Genomic DNA, 10,725 nt, shown 5'->3' with positions numbered 1-10,725 from the left:
GAAAGGAAATACACAATTACTTTACAACCAAACACTTAGCACATGAACACCCCAGAGTCGGCACCCACACTCTCTGGATCAGCACATCCCGCACCTCCAAGTTCTGGACCAGGAGACGCAGTGCCCACTCCCCCTGGACCAGGAGACGCAGTGCCCACTCCCCCTGCACCCGCTCCCCCTGGACCAGGAGCCCCTGCGCCCGCTCCCCCTGGACCAGGAGCCCCTGCGCCCGCTCCCCTGGACCAGGAGACGCAGTGCCCACTCCCCCTGGACCAGGAGCTCCTGCACTCGCTCCCCCTGGACCAGGAGCCCCTGCACCCACCCCCCCTGGACCAGGAGCCCGTGCACCCACTCCCCCCATGGACCAGGAGGCCCTGCACCCACTCCCCTGGGCCAGGAGCCCCTGCACCCACTCCCCCTGGACCAGGAGCCCCTGCACCCGCTCCCTCTGGACCAGGAGCCCCTGCACCCACCCCCCCTGGACCAGAAGCCCCTGCACCCACTCTCCCTGGACCAGGAGCCCCTGCGCCCACTCCCCCTGGACCAGGACATACAGCATCCACTCCCCCTGGACCAGGAGCTCCTGCACCCACTCCCCCTGGACCGGGAGCCCCTGCACCCACTCCCCTGGACCAGGAGCCCCTGCGCCCACTCCCCCTGGACCAGGACATACAGCAGCCACTCCCCCTGGACCAGGAGCTCCTGCGCCCACTCCCCCTGGAGCAGGAGCCCCTGAAAGCACTGACCTGTGGCTCTGGTGAGTCAGGCGATGAGGGTTGGTCGTGGGCTTTCATGGTGAGTGCTTCTCCCCTCCGTTCCTCAATGGCCTGTTTCATCACCTTCAACTCACTGGGGTGTGGCGTTGCTCTGCGCTGTAACCGGCCCTACAGACATGCAACAGAAAGATCCCAGCAGGTTAGAGTAACATCTTGTACTGAAGGAGCTCATTTAACATTCACATGTTCAGACAGCAGGATGAACACACACACTACATTTGGAAAGCCAGCTGCTGACGCCAGCCTCTCTACGGTTACACAGCCCACCTTTATCGGGATCAAGGAGAGAGAGCAGCCAAACATATCCAATCAATCTGCACCACCACACCCGGACCAGGAATAGATGGACCCACTCTCCCCCTGGACCAGGAGGCCCTGCACCCACTCCCCCTGGACCAGGAGGCCCTGCACCCACTCCCCATGGACCAGGAGGCCCTGCACCCACTCCCCCTGGACCAGGAGGCCCTGCGCCCACTCCCCCTGGGCCAGGAGGCCCTGCGCCCACTCCCCCTGGGCCAGGAGGCCCTGCGCCCACTCCCCCTGGGCCAGGAGGCCCTGCGCCCACTCCCCTGGGCCAGGAGGCCCTGCGCCCACTCCCCCTGGGCCAGGAGGCCCTGCGCCCACTCCCCCCGGACCAGGAGCCCCTGCACCCTTTCCCCTCAGGGCCATTGCAATGTCAGGAAGCTCACCCGCCTCTCTGCTTCCTCTTCATTCTCCTCCTCATCGTTCGGTTCTTCCTGGAACTGGATCACACTGACGCGGTTCAGGTTGGGTTCAGACCACGCTTCATCCAGGCTGTCATTCAAGAGATTTTCTGCAACCAAAGGAATCGGAATCAGGGTCTATGATCACTGATCAATGCAGAAGAACGGGTTTAATAATCCACCCAGGAGAGACCGGGATTAACAGACCCCCACCCCAGGAGAGACCAGGATTAACAAACCCCCACCCAAGGAGAGACCGGGATTAACAAACCCCCACCCAAGGAGAGACCGGGATTAACAGACCCCCCCCCCGCAGGAGAGACCGGGATTAACAAACTCCCCCAGGAGAGACTGGGATTAACAGACCCCCGCCCCAGGAGAGACCGGGATTAACAGACCCCCCCCCCAAGGAGAGACCGGGATTAACAAACTCCCCCAGGAGAGACCGGGATTAACAGACCCCCGCCCCAGGAGAGACCGGGATTAACAGACCCCCGCCCCAGGAGAGACCGGGATTAACAGACCCCCCCCCCAAGGAGAGACCGGGATTAACAAACTCCCCCAGGAGAGACCGGGATTAACAGACCCCCGCCCCAGGAGAGACCAGGATTAACAAACCCCCCCCAGGAGAGACCGGGATTAACAGACCCCCACCCCAGGAGATACCAGGATTAACAAACCCCCCCCAGGAGAGACCGGGATTAACAGACCCCCCCCCCCAAGGAGAGACCGGGATTAACAGACCCCCGCCCCAGGAGAGACCGGGATTAACAAACTCCCCCCCCCCCCGCAGGAGAGACCGGGATTAACAGACCCCCCCCCCCCCCGCAGGAGAGACCGGGATTAACAAACCCCCCCCAGGAGAGACCGGGATTAACAAACCCCCCCCCAGGAGAGACCGGGATTAACAAACCCACCCCCAGGAGAGACCGGGATTAACAACCCCCCCCCCCAGGAGAGACTGGGATTAACAAACCCCCCCCAGGAGAGACCGGGATTAACAAACCCCCCCCAGGAGAGACTGGGATTAACAAACCCCCCCCAGGAGAGACCGGGATTAACAGACCCCCGCCCCAGGAGAGACCGGGATTAACAAACCCCCCCCAGGAGAGACCGGGATTAACAAACCCCCCCCCAGGAGAGACCGGGATTAACAAACCCCCCACCACCAGGAGAGACCGGGATTAACAAACCCCCCCCAGGAGAGACCGGGATTAACAAACCACCCCCCAGGAGAGACCGGGATTAACAAACCACCCCCCAGGAGAGACCGGGATTAACAAACCCCTCCCCAGGAGAGACCGGGATTAACAAACCACCCCCCCAGGAGAGTCCGGGATTAACAAACTCCCCCCCAGGAGAGTCCGGGATTAACAAACTCCCCCCCAGGAGAGACCGGGATTAACAAACCCCCCACCACCAGGAGAGACCGGGATTAACAAACCCCCCCCAGGAGAGACCGGGATTAACAAACCACCCCCCAGGAGAGACCGGGATTAACAAACCACCCCCCAGGAGAGACCGGGATTAACAAACCCCTCCCCAGGAGAGACCGGGATTAACAAACTCCCCCCCAGGAGAGTCCGGGATTAACAAACTCCCCCCCAGGAGAGTCCGGGATTAACAAACCCCCACCTTGGAGAGACCGGGATTAACAAACCCCACCCAGGAGAGTCTGGGATTAACAAGGCACCCCCAGCATTTACCAGTCTTGTGTACACAGCTACATATTAGGGAATGAACTGCATATTTATTAGGCATTGAGCTGAGTGACCACTACTAGTTTGTCTGCAAATTGAGTCGTTGAGGTTAACCTCCTGCTAAAGAGATCAAATTCCTAATGGAACTTCTTAGCAAAGGAGTTGCAGTTCACCCAGGGCCCACTGACCCAGTAACAGTCAATGGTTTGTGTAGAGTAAAGCACCTCACCGTTAATCTTTACTAGAGCAAGCGTATCAGGATCAATGGACACTTTCTTAAAATTCATTAATGGCATGTGGGCTTCACTGGCTGGGCCAGCATTTATTACCCATCCCTAATTGCCCTTGAGAAGATGGTGGTGAGCTGCCTTCTTGAACCACTGCAGTCCATGTGGTGTAGGTACACCCACAGTGCTGTTAGGGAGGGAGTTCCAGGATTTTGACCCAGCGACAGTGAAGGAACGGTGATATATTTCCAAATCAGGACGGTGAGTGACTGGGAGGGGAACTTCCAGGTGGTGGTGTTCCCATCTATCTGCTGCCCTTGTCCTTCTAGATGGTAGTGGTCGTGGGTTTGGAAGGTGCTGTCTAAGTGTCTTGGTGAGTTTACGCATTGCATCTTGGCAATCGGTAAGAGCATTAGCCACAGTTTTTACAGTGAGATGATGTCAGGATCTTACCCAGACTTGGTGACGGTTGCTGTGGTAGGAGGTAGCAGGTCAGCACCTTCTCACCAGTTTTCTCATCGTCCTCAGTTTGAAATTTCAGCATTGGCTGAGACTGGTTCTCAGCCAGCCACAGGGCCTTCAGGTTCAGGTTGGTGAGGGCAAAAGGCAGGTTCATCAACCTGGGAAAAGATCAGAGAGAGATCAGAGAGTGAGGAGAGATCCTGCGCACAAAGAGGGGTCCACGCACCCACAAGTGCGATCCGTTCCCACCCCCACAGGGGAGAGGGTGCTCTGTTCCCCCACTCTACACCCCCCCCCACCCCCCACCGGAAGGGGAGAGAGTGGTCTGTTCCCAACACCCCTCAAGGAGAGAGAGTCGTCCATTCCCACCCCCTGACCCCGAGGACGAGGGGGTTCACCCACCGAGGGGTGAGGGAGTCTACACACCTAACTGCACACTCACTCATATTTACAGGTCTGCATCTAACCCCACACTCGCTACAGTTTGCGGGTCAGTGTCTAAATCCACACTCACGCCTATTTACAGATCAGTATCTAACTGCTGTTACTATCCTTGGCCAGACCCCAGGACATGGGAAGATATCCAGTTGGGGACCAACAACGTTTTATTTAAAGGTTGAGATTTACGACACCTGCTTTTGGAATAAAGCCACAAGATTGCACAGGCTTTGAATAAACAAAAAACACCAAATTTACGCTACAAGTTCAGAAAGATGAAACAATTTCTTTTCTTATGCTCCAACATCCATTGCAGGTAAAACGGATGAGTTTAGGGTGAGGATTGACATGTGGAATTGTGATATAGTAGCCATCACTGAGACGTGGTTGAGGGAAGGGCAGGATTGGCAGCTCAACATTCCGGGATATAGAATCTTCAGGCGAGACAGGGGAGGGGGTAAAAGAGGAAGAGGCGTTGCATTATTAGTTAAGGAGACAGTTACTGCAGTAAGGAGAGATGATATCTTGGAGGGGGCATCGAATGAAGCTTTGTGGGTAGAGCGTAGGAATAAAAAAGGGGCAGCCACATTGTTAGGTGTTTATTATAGACCCCCAGATAGTCAGCAGGAAATTGAGGAGCAAATATGTGCACAATTTGTGGAGGTGTGTAAAAACAATAACAATAGGGTAATTATATTAAATGATTTCAACATTCCCAACATTCATTGGGATAGACATAGTGTTAAGGGCTTGGATGGAGTGGATTTCTTGAAATATGTACAGCAGAACTTTTTAGGTCAATATGTAGAGGGTCCAACAAGGGACGGTGCAGTGCTGGACCTAATTCTGGGGAATGAAGCCGGACAGGTGGCTGAGGTGGTGGTTGGGGAGCATTTTAGTGATAGCGACCACACCATGGTACAGTTTAAGTTTGTTATGGACAAAGAAATAGACAAGTTGCAAAAAAATGTTTTGGATTGGGGGAGAGTGGAATTTAGTAAAATAAGGCAGGATCTGGCCAAGGTAGACTGGGAACAGCTACTTGTGGGGAAATCTACAGAGCAACAGTGGGGGGTGTTCAAAAAGGAAATGGGGAAGGTACAGGCTCAACATGTTCCCTCTAGGGTGATAGGAAGGAGTAACAAGCCCAGAGAACCAGGGATGACCAGAGATATTCAGGTTACGATGAGAAGGAAAAGAGAGGCTTTTAGCAGGTACAAGGGAAGCAAATCAGCAGAGGCATTAATGGAGTACAGAAAGTGCAGGGTGGAACTTAAGAAAGCAATTAGGAGAGCAAAGAGGGGATATGAGAAAGCTCTGGCTGGTAAAAGTAGGGAAAATCCCAAGATATTCTATAAGTATATCAATGGGAAGAGGATAATCAGGGAAAGAATAGGGCCCATTAGGGACCAAGGGGGCAATCTATGGGTGGAGCCAGAGGACATCGCTAGAGTGTTGAATGAATACTTTACATCCGTCTTCACCCAAGTGAATGAGGATGAAGGTATGGAACTCGGGGAGAGAGACTGCGAGGTTCTTAAGCAAATTGATATAGGGAGTGACAAGGTATTGGAGGTGTTGGCAGGCTTAAAAGTGGACAAATCTCCAGGTCCAGATGATTTGTGTCCCAGACTGCTGAGGGAGGCAAGGGAGGAGATCGCAGGGGCTCTGACCCAAACTTTTAATTCCTCTCTGGCCACGGGGGAGGTGCAAGAGGACTGGAGAACAGCTAATGTGGTTCCGCTATTTAAGAAGGGTTGTAGAGATGAGCCAGGGAACTACAGGCCAGTGAGTCTCACGTCAGTGGTAGGGAAACTATTGGAGAAATTTCTGAGGGAGAGAATCTATCTCCGCTTGGAGAGGCAAGGTTTGATCAGGGATAGTCAGCATGGCTTTGTCAGAGGGAGGTCATGCCTAACAAATTTGATTGAATTTTTTGAGGAGGTGACCAGGTGTGTAGATGAGGGTGGTGCAGTTGATGTAGTTTATATGAATTTCAGCAAAGCCTTTGACAAGGTCCCACATGGGAGTCTTATCAAGAAGGCAAAGGCACATGGGATACAGGGTAATTTTATAAGGTGGATTCAAAATTGGCTTAGTTGTAGGAGACAGAGGGTGATGACAGAAGGATGCTTTAGTGACTGGAAGCCAGTGTCCAGTAGCGTAACACAGGGATCTGTGCTCAGTCTGTGTGTGTGGAACGAGCTACCATCTGACATGGTAAATGCGGGCTCATTCTTAAGTTTTAAGAATAAATTGGATAGATACATGGATGGGAGAGGTCTGGAGGGTTATGAACTAGGTGCAGGTCAATGGGACTAGCGGAATAATATTTCGGCACAGACTAGAAAGGCCGAATGGCCTGTTTTCTGTGCTGTAGTGTTCTATGGTTCTATAGTTCTATGATTTGTCTTTTATATAAACAATGTAGATGACTACGTGAGGGGTAGGATTAGTAAGTTTGTGGATGACACAAAGATTGGCTGGGTGGTTAACAGTGAGGTTGTGTGTCTTGGGCTACAGGAAGATATAGACGGGATGGTCAAATGGGCAGATAAGTGGCAGATGGAATTTAACCCTGAAAAGTGTGAGGGGATACACTTTGGAAGCAGTAATTTGACAAGGAAGTATTCAATGAATGGCATGACACTAGGAAGTTCTGAGGAACAAAGGAACCTTGGCGTGTGTGTCCATAGATCTCTGAAGGCAGAGGGGCATGTTAGTGGGGTGGTGAAAAAGGCATATGGGACACTTGCCTTTATCAATTGAGGCATAGATTACAAAAGTAGGGAGGTCATGTTGGAGTTGTATAGAACCTTGGTGAGGCCACAGCTGGAGTACTGTGTGCAGTTCTGGTCGCCACATTATAGGAAGGATGTGATTGCACTGGACGGAGTGCAGAGGAGATTCACCAGGATGTTGCCTGGGATGAAACATTTAAGTTATGAAGAGAGGTTGGATAGTCTTGGGTTGTTTTCATTAGAGCAAAGACTGAGGGGTGACCTGATCGAGGTGTACAAGATTATGAGGGGCATAGACAGGGTGGATAGAGAGCAGCTGTTCCCCTTAGTTGAAGGGTCAGTCACAAGGGGGCATAAGTTCAAGGTGAGGGGCAGGAGGTTTAGGGGGATGTGAGGAAAAACTTTTTTACCCAGAGGGTGGTGACGGTCTGGAATGCACTGCCTGGGAGAGTGGTGGAGGTGGGTTGCCTCACATCCTTTAGAAAGTACCTGGATGAGCACTTGGCACGTCATAACATTCAAGGCTATGGGCCAAGTGCTGGTAAATGGGATTAGGTAGGTAGGTCAGGTGTTTCTCACGTGTCGGTGCAGACTCGATGGGCTGAAGGGCCTCTTCTGCATTGTGATTCTGTGATTCATTCGGGGTAACTATGGCACATGTGAATTAACAGACTAACTGTGGTTGAACACACCACATTACAGAGTAAACGACAGATACAATCAAGAGAGAGTCAACAGATTTCTCAAGAAACCACCCAGACGTTAGTCCCACTGTGGGTCAACCAATCTCACTGAAGCTCCTTGACTGGAACATCTTCTGCCTCCTCTGTATTGCGAGACTCTTGCCTGTTCCTCTAGTTTCCCTGTTGGTTTACAGATGGAGATCTACTGCCCCCCAGCTGTCTATGTGATATATCATACGCCTATGCCAGAACTGCTGCTTCTCATGCCTAAGAAACCTCACAATTTTCCAGGTGTGACCTAATAGTTATTGGGATGTTACTTTGGAATTCTTCCATTATCATTAGCTCCCTCAAATTCTCAAAATTTTGTTCGAACCTCAGGGGTTGAAACCACCAGTCCCACAGCGTGTCTTTTTCCCGAGCAAATTCTGCATTTGGTCTTTTCTTTCAAGTCCAAAATTTCAACTGATATGCTTCAGGGACAAGCTCGTAAGCATTAAGTGCTGCAGCTTTAACTATTTCAATCTAAAAATTGTTCTTCTGAAAGATGAGAGCACACAGCCATAGAGTTCCCAACCAAAACCCTTTGCAAAACGAGAGACCGTGTCTCCTTTGGCCACTTTAGCTGGTTAGCTGCCTTTTCAAATGAGATGAAGTATCTCTCAACCCCAGTCTCCAGTGAATTGAGGCGATAAGGCAAAGATTCTTTGTTATATCAAACAGCTCAAAACGGGACTTGATTCCTCATCCAAACTATTAGACTCTCACTCCGTACCCTAAGCTTATTACCTGCCAATTCACGCTGTTTGCATTCTCTCTTTGAAACTCAAACCCGAGCTTTCGTATTTCTATTGTTTTTGCTCTCCCTCTAGGTTCTTTTTCTTCTTCCAATTCAAGTTTTTCTGATTTCTTTTTCCATCTCAAGTTGCTTCATCTGCAACTGAATTCTAGCTAATTCAACTGCTATCTGGATTCACTTCTGCTTCTTCCAACCCCAGATGCTGTGCTATCAATTATTTCTGCTTTCTGGGCCCTTGCTTTTAGTTCTAACCCTAACTTTTCTGCTAAAACGGTTAACCTAGCTTTGGTTAGCTGTTGCAAATCACACAGGGATAAAACTTCCCTCTCCAGAAAAGCCTTAGCAATTGACAAAGTCATTCTGCTTTTCAATCAGTCTAGTAAAATTCACCGTGGAAATCTCATAAACCTTAACCTCAGCAAGTGTCAGCATTCGTATTTGTCTACGGATCCGAGATCCCACAACAGCCCCCAATTTATATTATGATCCTTGGCCAGACCCCAGGACATGGGGTGGGTAGGTGGGGGGAATCCGGTTGGGGACCAATAATGTTTTGTTTTAAGTAGATAAAGGTTGAGAGTCAAGACACCTGCTTTTGGAATAAAGCCACAAGATTTCACAGATTTTGAACAAATGAAAAAACAAAATTTATTACACAAGTTCAGAAAGATAAAACAATTTACAATATGTATCTTATACTCTTCAGTCAGAGTAACTATGAGGTACATGTGACTTAACAGACCAACTGTGGTTTAACACACCAGAGAGTCAATGACAGATGCAACCAAGACAAAGTCTATGAAATTCTCAAGAAATCATCCAGACGTTGGTCTCACTGTGAGTCAACTAATCTCATTGAAATTTCGTCTCTCTCATGAGGGTTTCCAACCTCCACCTTTGAAGATCTTTCCTTGGAATTCTCTCCAAAAGTCACTCCCACTTGGATGGCCCACCTCACCTCGCAGGGTTTCAATCTCATCTTCTGAGATTCCTCCTTGCTGGGTTCCCGAGTAACTCAAGAGTTTACAAGCACACTTTCAGATCTATGGCCATGCCAAGCAGCACATCACTGTTCCAAAGGGCTACCTTTGCCCCAACGGCCCACAGTACGGAGTCAGTCTGCTAACTGCAGCCCTTTCTTTAACTTGAAGCCTATTCCTGTCCCTGTGTTGGTGACCCTTGCAGGCTCACTTCCTGAAACTGACTCACTGAAAAGAGTTGTTCACTGACCTTTGAACAGTTCTGGGAACCTATCAAAACACTCCCAGAGAGTCCCACCCCTTATTACTAGGCAGGAACCAATTTAACCAGCATTGCTACTTGTTACAATCTTCACAGTTTGTAAATTCTACACTCAGGGACATGTAGATCAATAGATTTTGTGATATTCTGCACTCGATCCAGTTTACAGACCAGCATCTAACTCCACACACACTCACTCCCATTTATAGGCCAGTGTCTAACTCCACACATACTCCTTTTTACAGACCAGCATCTAACTCCACACTCGCTCCTATTTACAGGCCAACGTCTAACTCAATACTCGTTCCTATTTACAGACCAGTGTCTAACTCCACACTCATTCCTATTTACAGGCCAACGTCTAACTCTACACTCGCTCCTATTTACAGTCCAGCGTCTAACTCTACACTCGCTCCTATATACAGGCCAGCGTCTAACTCTAAACTCGCTCCTATTTACAGTCCAGCGTCTAACTCTACACTCGCTCCTATTTACAGGCCAGCGTCTAACTCTACACTCATTCCTATTTACAGGCCAACGTCTAACTCTACACTCGCTCCTATTTACAGGCCAGCGTCTAACTCTACACTCGCTCCTATTTACAGTCCAGCGTCTAACTCTACACTCGCTCCTATTTACAGATCAGCATCTAACTCTACACTCGCTCCTATTTACAGGCCAGCGTCTAACTCTACACTCGCTCCTATTTACAGTCCAGCGTTTAACTCTACACTCGCTCCTATTTACAGTCCAGCGTCTAACTCTACACTCGCTCCTATTTACAGATCAGCATCTAACTCTACATTCGCTCCTATTTACAGATCAGCATCTAACTCTACACTCGCTCCTATTTACAGTCCAGCGTCTAACTCTACACTCGCTCCTATATACAGGCCAGCGTCTAACTCTAAACTCGCTCCTATTTACAGTCCAGTGTCTAACTCTACACTCGC

At 50.3% G+C, this 10,725-nt stretch overlaps 1 protein-coding gene across 1 annotated transcript in view; it reads right to left on the bottom strand.

Moving 5' to 3' along the window:
- scrib (scribble planar cell polarity protein) overlaps positions 1-10,725 on the bottom strand; it is a 289,526-nt gene that overhangs the window by 213,459 nt on the left and 65,342 nt on the right. Inside the window, exons 11-13 of the mRNA XM_078534268.1 lie at positions 3,861-4,027; positions 1,466-1,590; positions 747-884 (exon numbers count right to left, since the gene is read on the bottom strand). Of these exons, the coding sequence (XP_078390394.1) occupies positions 747-884; positions 1,466-1,590; positions 3,861-4,027 (430 nt within the window). The remainder of the gene's footprint in view (positions 1-746; positions 885-1,465; positions 1,591-3,860; positions 4,028-10,725) is intronic.

Source organism: Cetorhinus maximus, chromosome 3 (assembly GCF_964194155.1).
Source record: "Cetorhinus maximus chromosome 3, sCetMax3.hap1.1, whole genome shotgun sequence".
NCBI classification, from domain to species: domain Eukaryota; kingdom Metazoa; phylum Chordata; class Chondrichthyes; order Lamniformes; family Cetorhinidae; genus Cetorhinus; species Cetorhinus maximus.
Note: the sequence above shows the minus strand (reverse complement) of the source record. Positions and strands in the feature narration are given on the sequence as shown.